The 11,727-nt window shown below is 39.1% G+C and overlaps 1 protein-coding gene across 1 annotated transcript; it reads right to left on the bottom strand.

Moving 5' to 3' along the window:
- Nucleotides 1-9,646: 9,646 nt before the first annotated feature.
- LOC101851324 (abscisic acid and environmental stress-inducible protein-like) lies at nt 9,647-9,999 on the bottom strand (the record flags this gene model as incomplete). Its single annotated transcript, XM_005113415.1, has 1 exon — nt 9,647-9,999. A coding segment is annotated over one exon (353 nt), but the record flags the coding sequence as incomplete, so codon positions are not given.
- Nucleotides 10,000-11,727: the final 1,728 nt, after the last annotated feature.

Raw genomic sequence — 11,727 nt, 5'->3', positions numbered from 1 at the left:
GCAGTTTGCTGTTTAGACCACTTGAAGCATCCGATAACTGGCAAAGTAAAAGCTGCAGCCGTCACACTTCAGGGCTGGAGAGCAGTTTTCGCTTGTCGTTCTTGTGCACGAGGAGGAGAAGCGTACGCTTAAATTCTGCATTTTCAGCAGCAAAAACAGTACAACCAGGTGCGTGACTCGTTTATCTGTCACTTTGTTAAGAGAGAGGACTGTAGAGTTGCACCTCTTCTCTCTTTATCATTGGCTGTGGGTTCTCCCCCCCTCTCTCTCTCTCTCTCTCTCTCTCTCGCTCTCGCTCTCTCTCTCTCTTTCTCTCTCTCTCTCTTTCTCTCTCTCTCTGTCGATCTACTACCCAGCTGCTCTTTGATGTCTCTCGTCGTATCTCCCTTTCTTCAAACCCCTTCTCTGTTTACCATCTTTATTATTGAGAGGATCGTTATAATTTTTGTGGAATTTTGTAAACTCAAATTGTTCCTTGGTACTACTAAATCATTTTCATCCCTGTCATTTTGCCTGTGGTTACCGACCTCAAACATGAAACATTTATTTTTGTGTTCTGAATAGTTTCATTTTCAGTAATGATCTATCGTTCTCTCTCTGCTTTGTGTGCATTTAAAATTTTGTTTTTATCATCGTTATGAAATAGATTTTTGCTTTTCACTATCTATCTTTACTGAATTAATATTGCCCTGAATTAATAAGTCTTAGGTAAGACTTTCATTTAAATATGACTATAATGGGGAGCACTTGGTCATTTTTAACAACGTCTGTTGTGAAATGGTTAGGGACTTTGTCGTAGGACGCAGGAGACGTGAGTTCGATTCCCATGTAGGGGGAGGGGGGAGATTTTTAAAATGTATCTCCGTTTTTTCTGCAGTCTGGGTTGACCGTAGTGGGCTGGGTCGATGCACCCTCCTCCTAAATTATCTAAATATTGTCGACAGGGTGTTTAATGTCTACAATTACATTTTCATTAGTCCGTTCATTCTCGACTAGTTGGTCACCTGAGCCAGTCGTATCCATTTTACTATTCACATTTGTTCTTGAACCTGTTTTGTTTTAATTGTTTCATGTGTGTACACAAACCAGTCCTTTTTCTCGTCTCGCTAGGTTTCTCAGACTGGTAAATAATTGGATAAGAGGCAGCGTTGATCAGGGCGCTCTTTTGATGCTACAAAAAAGGATCAAAGATGGTAACGGCCCAGTTTTGTGCTCATCTCTTCCAAGCACTCACTGCCTTCACAATCGTTTTCACACGCACGGTAAGACCAGCAAATGTAACCGAGGTTCTGCTACAGAAGTATGCTTGCCTGCGTCCCGAAGAGCTCTCCCATACACTGGTCTTCACATCTGTGATGAGCATAATTCATTGTGCAACCACATGCACAGAACCGTGTGTTGCCGTGGTAGTCACAAACCAAACAGACTCCGAGATGAAGCAATGTGCACTGCTGACAGACGAGGCAGACATCCCTTCCCAGTCAATGACATCTTGTAACAGTCCGCAGTACTCTGCCATTATCTACAAGAGATCCGACTCACAGGTTGGTACCTCCAGTTTTCAGTATCAATTAAGAAGCACCATTTCTTCTAAGAAGTGCAGTTTCTCACGATCAGTTTACGTTCAAACGGCAGCGTCATGCTTGAATTTCAGATGTACATGCCTATACGAAATCTTCTGCGTGTTTATTTTTAAAAAAGGAAAACAGCCACATTGACTTACTAACAGTCTCTTAAATAAAACCCTAATCCAAGCCATCAAGGAAAATGTTAAGAATCACAAGGAGTGAAAACAAAAAGATATCTATTTCATGTTCAATTAAGCACAATCTGACATGACTTACATGTGCCAAATTATTAATGTGAGAATAGTTAATGAGAAGACATAATTTGCAGAGGCAGGAGGGGACGGTGTTTGGCGTTATGAACCTTAAGAAGAAGAAGAAGAAGAAGAAGAAGAAGAAGAAGAAGAAGAAGAAGAAGAAGAAGAAGAAGAAGAAGAAGAAGAAGAAGAAGAAGAAGAAGAAGAAGAAGAAGAAGAAGAAGAAGAAGAAGAAGAAGAAGAAGAAGAAGAAGAAGAAGAAGAAGAAGAAGAAGAAGAAGGAGGAGGAAGAAAAAGAAGAAGATGAAGAAGAAGAAGAAGAAGGAGAAGAAGAAGAAGAAGAAGAAAAAGAAAGCAGAACTTATTTCCTGTAAAATTGTCAACTTCCACAGACAGAACAAAGCTTGATGACTATATACGACGGTCGTCCTTATCACCTAGAGGTGTCAATTTATAGCACAAACTGATACAGCTTTGCCCAAGAGGAATGTGAATCACAAAACGGACAATTGCCTGAAGCAACTAATATTGCAGATTTGGACGCCATAAAAGCTGTTTCCATTCAGTAAGTCCACGGATAACTTGAGATGCATAATTTTCTATATATATGTATATATGTATATATATTTATATGTGTGTGTGTGTGTGTGTGTGTGTGTGTGTGTGTGTGTGTGTGTGTGTGTGTGTGTGTTTGTGTGTGTGTATGTGTGTGTGTGTGTGTGTTTTGAGAGAGAACGAGAACGAGAGAGAGATAGCGAGAAAGGGAGGGAGGGAGGGAGAGAGAGAGAGAGAGAGAGAGAGAGAGAGAGAGAGAGAGAGAGAGAGAGAGAGAGAGAGAGAGACAGAGAGAGAGAGAGAGAGAGAGAGAGAGAGAGAGAGAGAGAGAGAGAGAGAGAGAAAGGGGGAGGGAGAGAGAATGTGTATGTGTTTGCCAGCGTGTGTGCGCTTGCGTGTGTTTACGCTTGATTTTAGGTTTGCATTGTCTGTTTGATGTGTTGCTGTGTTTCTGTATGTTTATAGTTGCCTGATTAGGCCTTTTCAAGCTTGGATTTGCCTTGACAATAGAAATACGGGACAGGAGCTGTACTACTTTTCCATGCCTGTTTTTGTTAGTGCTGCGGACAATTTGTCATGGCTACACAAGACAGTGCCTCAATCTGCAACACTCGGTTTTCACTCTCCATTTCACGAAAAACCGCAGATTATGCGATGAGTCTTGCTTTAATCTTGTACATCTCTTCATAATAACTCCAGGTTACGATAAGCTAACTAAAACAGGTAACATTAATGCATATTTAAGTACATTGTGGCAATTTTTACAGCAATGCATTTATTCCATTTTTTGGACATTGGTTACGTTTTGACGGATACATGAGTTGGCCTATCAAAAAAAGTCCGAACGCTCCATAAGAAGCAGGTAATCAACTAGCTACCTTATAATACCTCGGGCACTAACTAACAATTAATTACTAGACTGAGTAAAACTCCAAAATACAGGTAATTGAGATATTACAAAGTTGTTTGGGTGTACTTAAAAAAAACAACACCAAAAATCTCATTTTCTCAAATTTTAAACACCAACGTAACGTAGCTGGTTCTTTTAATTGTCCCATTTGTGAATGTAAGATATTTGTGAAAACCAAATTAGAATAACGACCACGTTTAACATTGTGCATGTTTGTCCCCTTGAATTTCAGCTGCACAAATTTGGATGGGAGCTACAGACGCAGTTACCTCAGGGGTGTACCAGTTTCCAGGGGGAGTTGAGGTGTCTGCAGAGCTTTGGGACATTGGCGAACCATCCAAAAATTATGGTCAATGCACAATCATTACCGACGACCAACACATGTTAATGGCTACTTTTCCCTGCACAGGACACGTGAGAGCTCCTTCCATTGTCTGTGCAATTGTGTCCAACACACCATGAGTTAGTTTTCTCTATAACTCGACCATATGTAGCGTAATCAAATAATACATTTATTACACATTACTTGTGGTTAACCTGAGCAACCCACAACAAAAGATTCTTCTTTGTTGCGGTTAAAATTAAAAGTCATGCTGGATACAAATAATGTATTGCATGAGTTGTGATGTTAGATTAATAGTTATCCTGCAAGTGAAATTGCCAGTTTGTAATCAGGGGTTTCAACGAGTAAATCATGGTCTAACAGTAACACCATAACGAGTGTAATAATTTTTTGTACCATACTGGTATCAGCTGGCGAAATAGATGCCGCTCAACACGGTTCAGATAGCCAGCCAATTGAACAAAAGGAACCATTCAAGAGTCTCACATAAAAACAACATTGTCATGCCAGTCGGAGTTAGATTTTTAAAAATCTTGATAGTTTTCCTATGTTTTCAGCCCCGCTAATTTACATGTTCTATCCTCCCTCCACGAAACAAACCCCGAACAAAATAATAATAACGTGAGCATAGGCAAAGAAAGCAGAAAACGTACGATGCGTACGTTGAAACATCACAAAACTGCATTTATATGACGTGTTTTCTTGAGAATAGAGACAACTTGGATTTCAAAAGTATGATTCAGGTCTATACTTTGCTAACCTAATTTTAGAAGGCGCATATAAATTCGAAGAGTAATTTATGCAATTTTTTTATATTTCACCTGTGAGATATCAGCTTATAATATATGCGAAATATAAGGATTCATTGTACCGGAAGTGCAATGCTGAAAAAACAAAACCGTTAGTTTTAGTAAGGTTTTACTGTGCTCGCAACTGCATAAAGTCATAGGAGCGCCTAGGGGTGGATATCAACAGAGAAGTCCAAACACGGAATCAGGTTTACTCTGCTCACCTCTCTAGCCTCAACAGCACAAAGTCTGCTTCGATTATCAAGGCACCCAGGAAACAGCAGTTCACAAGAGAGTGACAAAAATACAAAAGAAGTAGAGGAAAATTACGATAGTAAGGATGAAGAAGGAATAAGCAGCAGTTCCCCCTATGTTGTTTCGGCACACTATGGGTATGGCATTGATAAGTCAGCCCATTTATAATTCGAGCATGTTAATATCCCCACTTTGGGAATGGCCTAAAGACACTTCAGTCAGTGGCACTGCACTGGTTTGGGGGGGGGGGGGGGGGCAAAACGCACATTAAGTGTATGATATTATATTGCGATTACAAAATTTTCTCCCATGGCTGTAAATAAACTAAGTCTCCGCTGATCTTGACTCCTGGTTGTGTTCTTTTTTAAACATAAAAGCACATCATAGTAAAGAGTATAATTTAACTTACATATCAATATAGCCAAGAAAATTAAAGCGATGTTCATGATGCTGTATACGGGTAGCTGTATTTGTTGATCACGGAGTTTGTGAAATAGCCAGGTATTTTGCCAGTGGTTAACCGAAGAAATCTGAAGTTACCTGAGCATTCATAGGGAAATCTCCAATCACTTGTTGATAATATGTTCTGTTTTTTTTAGTATTCGGGACTGATGCTCAGACGTTTGTGCCACAAAGTCTGCCACAGGTCATTTTGAATATTTTGTTTGTGGTATAACAGCATGCTGTATTATTGTAATAATTGCTTCTCCAAAGTGAACGGTTGCTCTTTTTTGTACATCGATGTTGCTATTTTGATCTGAACAATCCCGCGTGATTTCAGTTCTTTCTTTGCTCGTGATCCATCAGGGTCACAATGATCTTATGAATTGTGACTGACAGATAAGTCGGCCCAGGACAGTGTTGTTTGGAGAAAGTCTGGCCTAACTTTGTTTATTTGTCTTTTCAATGCACATGTGTTAAGCGGTCTACGCATGAAGGAACTATTTTGTATGCAAGCCAGGCAAGGTGCATCGTCTCGAGCATCGTCCGGGGGTTTCACAGTCTTTCCTCGAAGGCTTGATATACACAAAATAGGTGCATGTTCACTCGAAGTAAAACAGCAGATCTAATCAATAATTTGCCACTGGTAATACAACAAGCAAAAATTTGGGGGTGCGGGGTGAATATGGGGTGGATTGACACGTCACTCTTTATCAGAACAGGGAATACAATTCCAACTTGAGTGCATTTCATACCAGAACTTTGTTTATCTAAATTACCAGAGGTGAAAAGGAAAAAAATATCGTTGTAGTAGAATTACTGGTTATATAGGAGTAATTCAGTTAATAATAATACTTAATAAATAGCATTTGTATAGTGCAAATACCCGCTCAAATTCATCCTCTATGCGCTTTACAATAAGCATTAATAGCCCAGTAGACCTGATAGCTTTCTGAAAGTCTCCATTTTATTGGAAGCATACAGTTGACCAGTCAAGATGTATGCTTTCAAAAAGGAAAAACAATATTATGCTTTACTATCCATCCCTATAGGGAAGACCTAGATCTGAATTCCACGAAGAGTGGACTTGAACTGTTGTTATTTTACGAGGTTCCAAAGACACGGCTACACGCAACGATAAATTGTGTCATATTTGTCGTGTGCAAGAGCTGTCCGTTTTATCGAGCTGTGTAGTCTATTTTTCACGTTCCAATCAATCGTCCAGTTCTTTTTCGATTGGGGAGATTCCTCGTCCTAAAGATGAAAGAACATGATTAGAGAAGAGAGAAGTAAAAAGAGAATATACTTTTAGATAAGAAAATAAAATCCGTGGCAGTCAGTTTCGAGCTTGGGACCTAATAAATGATAGATGAACGCTGTATCTCTAGACCATGAAATATTTTTTTTAGATTTTGCGCCCTAAGCTAAATCCTGCGCGGCGTCTAATTTTGAAGTGATTCTACGTCACAGCACGTCCCCCCCAAATCTCACCGTGATCGCACGAAAGATATCAACAACACTTGATTTCTCTACCGAGCCTTCAAGCCATCGTCCAATCGTCCAAACTTTGTACAATTTTGAGGTTTCACTAATAATTTGTCGTATTATCGAGAGATCGTCAAGTTTTAGTCCAATCTATCTGTGCGTGTAACCGGGCCATAAGTCTCACAAAACTCTTGGTTCAGTCGATTGGAGGTAGGCATTTTGTTCGGAGGTCCCTTTTCTTAAATTATGATGTTAGTGTTTGTAGAAACGTTAAACCAGCAACACACTAGTTGTTGTTGTTGTTTTTTGCAGCAACAATTGGAAGTCGACAGTTCTAATTGAAATCTATGCTGATTGGTTTCAGTCCAATAAAATAACCAAGAGATGCTTTTGGACGCAGAAGAACATTCCGACTTGACTTAGAAATATAACAGCGTCCATTCCCCATCATAATGTATTTCGCTATGTTATGAAAGAAGAACTACATTTAATATTACATTTCACATTATGATTTTTATAGCTGTTCTAAAACATTCCATCTGTCGACTATTTCTAATATTCCCATTCGGAAACGCCGTAAACTTTTCAGCCCGTTCAAATACGTGGCCATCAATAGGTTTATAGTCTTGTGTGTTAGAACTTTTTTCCAGTTTTAACATGATCACCATCCTTATAACTTTTAACAAAAGTTACACATAGAAGTACTCCTCGGCGTGTCTTTGCATTAGGAAAAAACATGCCAAAAAACGCATTTTGGACTCCATAATACCAACTGAACTTGGAACTCTTCCTTGTACTTGGGTTAATGCACACAAAGAAACCCATTTGTAATGCCTGGTTTTCATTTGTAAACTTCAAAAAATTCTTAAGTTTGTACATGTAAAACATTAGCAAGAAATTTTTGAAGTCTGTAAAAGCAGATTTAATTTTCACAGTAAGGTTCAATGAAGTGATTAAATTGCATTGGTATCCAAGTTCTGGGTAAGCCACAAACACCTCTTTCATTTTCCCCCGCTTGGTCTTGGTCGCGTGACAGCGGGTCCGACGAAGTGTTCTCGCAGGGCAGTTCATTGAATAAATTTTTGTGATTGCACAAGCTAGAAATGTGAGTTAAGGGGTATGGATTATGGTGGAAGAACTGGTTCTAAGTTATGTGGAACATAAAAGGACTGAAAAGAAATTGAAGGAAGACATCCAGCATATAAGAAGAGTCTTTACCACTAGATTTTGCAACGTTTATTCTTGTTTTAATAAGAGTTATACGGCCCTTGCAGCACACTAAGGTCATACTATAATTGCTGAAAATTAGAGACATTACAAGATTGTAGCATGCACACAAAAGGAGGAGGGGAGAACAGGGTGATAGATGTTTGATAGGAATGAAGGAGCAAACCACGCCGAAGCACCTGCCAACCACCCCTTTTTTTGCTAACCCGACAAGGATGTCGTGGCTCATCTTTGCTTCAAGGACATGAGTACAGCAGCTGGGCCTGAGTTAATGAAATGCTAAGTAATTGGCTGAGCTCACACATGACAGTACAGCTGCTTGCCTTGTATGTATCTTTCTGTAACGTATATCTTCTGCACATGGGAGAGGGGTGTTTCAAAACTTTTATCAAACAATTTTTGAGTCAGCCTTCATAGCAAGATCCCTGCTGCTTTTCTTTTCACGCTCTTTGTTCATAAACGCAACCCCCACTGCAGTAGCAGTCAAGTCCGCTGATTGTTAACATAATTTATTACTTTTGAACAAACTTGACACTCGCACCTTTGCCGTGTTTTAATGTGTCTTTTATATGGGAATTTCCCAATCTAATTTGATATGAATGTTACAAAAAAGGGAATTTCCAATTAATTTTCATTGGGTATAGCTGTCACAATTAAAGACGTTCTGATTCTCAATGGATAATGGTTTGGTGAAAGCACACTTTATTTTGGTGCTCATTTTGTTTGTGTTGAATTATTGCCGTACATCTAAGTACCTATGTTGTGTATTCAAGTTTACGTAAAATGTTAGTCATTGCAAAATATTGGCTGACTGTTTGCTGTTTGATAGATAGATAGATAGAAAGATAGATAGATAGATAGATAGACAGATAGATAGATAGATAGATAGATAGATAGATAGATAGATAGATAGATAGATAGATAGATAGATAGATAGATAGATAGATAAAGAGAATCTTGAGGGTTTAGGACCACTGTCGTCTGTGGTATGTGTGAGTATGTTTTTTCTTACAGCAGGTGGACGGTGAAAAGTATTCCCTTGGTCAGTATTATGTGTATTTCCATAAAGTATGAAAGGGGTAGGTTTTTTCATTGTACTTTAAGATCACAGAAAATTAATTTGAGAGGGAACAGTCCTGTGTTAATTATAAAAGCTGTATTCAAGAAGGCATCAACAATTAGGATTGTGGCACATCAAAATTCCGCTTGTACTGTTCTATTTTCTGTAGCAAATTAATGCCTTAATTTGTAAGGCAAACATGATGACAGAACAACAAGTTCAGTAAGACACAGTCTAATTCCGCCAGGACATGCAATTTCACGAGAGTAAATAATTGCATAATAAAGCACATAGAGTACAGATAATTGAAGCAAATATGAGAAACTAAACTATGCAATGACTGTTTACAAATATCACAAAGCAACAAAGGAAAGTTAGTTTTTATCCTGCCTATAAATACGATCGTTTTCAAAAGAAAAATGGCTATTGTATTACTCAGGTAAGCTACTTTTATTTTCAGTTGCTTTACACACAAGCTTAAAAGATGTTTCCTTTAATTCAACATAATTCTCAGACAAAGAACTATTACATATAGCGTGCTGACAGACTAGAAAAATTAATATTACGTTACGAGTTGTTATATTTTTTAATAATTTTTTTTTTTTAGTTATGAATGATATAATTCTGAATTGATTTTCCTGGTGTAGAATTTGGAACAGGTAATAGAACCTTACAAAACACATTAAAATTTACTAATTAAAGTGAATTAAAGGGATGAGAAGTTAAAATAGTAATGTTGGAAGTTTGCTAGTGATTCAGATCATCCATGATATCTTCCGGAATTGCCACGTCCGTATGAACTGTGACGACTTCTGGAACCGCCTCGGCGACCCGAGGAACTGCTCCGATATCCTCCACGACCACGGCCACCCTGGTTACTCATGCGTCCACCAGAACCATTATGTCTTCTAGAACCGCTATGTCTTCTTGAACCACTACGTCCGTTGTATCCACGTCCGTTGTATCCACTACGCCCGCTAGAACCACTGTGTCCACTGTGACTCATACGTCCAGCAGAGCCGCCGGAGCCACTGCGGCCAAGGTTCCGCTGACTACCTCGTCGACTGGAATGCCGTCCGTGGCTAGACGCCAACACGCCGGCTATCAGAAAACCTGGGGGAGATAAATGCACATGTCTGTGATCAAATACTGAAAAGATAACGCAAAAAACTCCAAAAACAAACACCCCCCTCCCCCCCAACAAACCAAAATCAACACATACTAAAGGTTGTCGTGGAGTAAAATAAGGAATGTTGTGGTATGATTTTTCCCCTTTCATGTCAAGGATTCCTTTCTTGTCCTTATGTGTATACTAACCCTGAAACCAATTTAATTATGACTCTGATGCATAATAACATTTGGAAGAATAAAAAAGCACAACAAAATGTAAAGGTTTTTAGTCAGTATTCAAATATCATATCCTCATAGTATATTATATAAATATAAATAGCTCAATTTTTTTGTATTATGTTTGGCTAAGTAGGTGCCGATGACATTCTTAAATTCAACGCACTTTTCTTAGTCCTCTCGGATGCGGACAAAGAGTTCGGAAGTTCCAACTTAAAATGTACACTGTTGTAACGAGTGTTACGGCCGTAGTGTGTTTTCACAATGAACCCTGTTTCCTGTAGTTTTGACTACAAGATATTTTGAAGATGACACGAAACAACATGCTTGAATATCATTCAGAAAAATACTCACAGATTAGAAGAGTGACGATAATAATGGTGATTTTCATGACGATGCCTAAGGTAGCCGCTTATGTCGAAAGCTGAGTTGGTGGAGTAGTTAGCTGGAATACCAGTGGCTTGGTGAAGAAATGTTAAGTTACCTAGGTATTTATAGGGAAGATCCCAAATCGCTTGTTCATATATTAAGTGTCCAGTCTGCGTTTGGCTGTTGTTTAGACTTTCGAGTCAAAATATTGACAAGGTTATTTTGAGCCTTATGTTTGCAGCATTGTGCTCAGTGAGTCGTTGCAGGTTCTGAACACAAGAAAGATTGAAAGAACGACATCGTAGGCGGGATACATGGTGGGCGGGATGCACTATCATTTTATCCAATTCATCCAGGCCTTTTTTAGTCAATTGATGTTGCTTTCTGTGTACCACACTTTTAATCGGGTGTCTTTGGTTTTGTCGTTTCTCGTGTTGTGATCTCACTTGGCTCACGGTGACCCGATTTGTTCGACTGAAACGACAAGCACACCAGGCTATGTTTGGTTTAATGCAAATCTATGTTGCTTAATTTCTTTTTCCTTTTCACATTAACCCCCCCCCCCCACCATAAAAAAAACAAAAAAAACCAAACAAACAAAAAACACATTATGCAGTTGCGAGCACCGTAAAACCTCTACTAAAACAACAAACCCCAACCAACCAAACAAAAACAAAAACAAAAACAAAACAAAAATAAAAAACAACTCCAAAACAACAACTCCAACCCTTCCACTGCCCCAAAAAGAACAAGCAATTAACTCCTCCCCCTCAACCCCCCCCCCCCTTACGCACACGCACACACACACACGCACAAGACATTATTTGCGGGAGTTTTTGTTTTTGTTTTGTTTGTTACGCAACTACGCCAGCCGGAGAGAAACGTGTTTCTTTGTTTGTGTCCTCGCTTTGGATGAAAGTCTTTCCAGGTGCTTATAGTTCAAGGAAGGGGCCAGGAGAGAGGGGGGGGGGGGGGTAAATAGCTCAACAGGTGTAGTGCTTTTCCTGTCAGTCCACAATTTTCTACACCATTTGATGCAAGGGTAGATAGGATCAAGCACCTTGTCGTCTTGGATTAATGCGAAAAGAGGTCCTGTATGGAAATTTAGCACGTTAGATATTCCTC

The sequence above is a fragment of the Aplysia californica genome, unplaced genomic scaffold, assembly GCF_000002075.1.
Source record: "Aplysia californica isolate F4 #8 unplaced genomic scaffold, AplCal3.0 scaffold02262, whole genome shotgun sequence".
In the NCBI taxonomy this organism is placed as follows: Eukaryota; Metazoa; Mollusca; class Gastropoda; order Aplysiida; family Aplysiidae; genus Aplysia; species Aplysia californica.
This window is presented reverse-complemented; position numbering and strand designations above follow the sequence as displayed.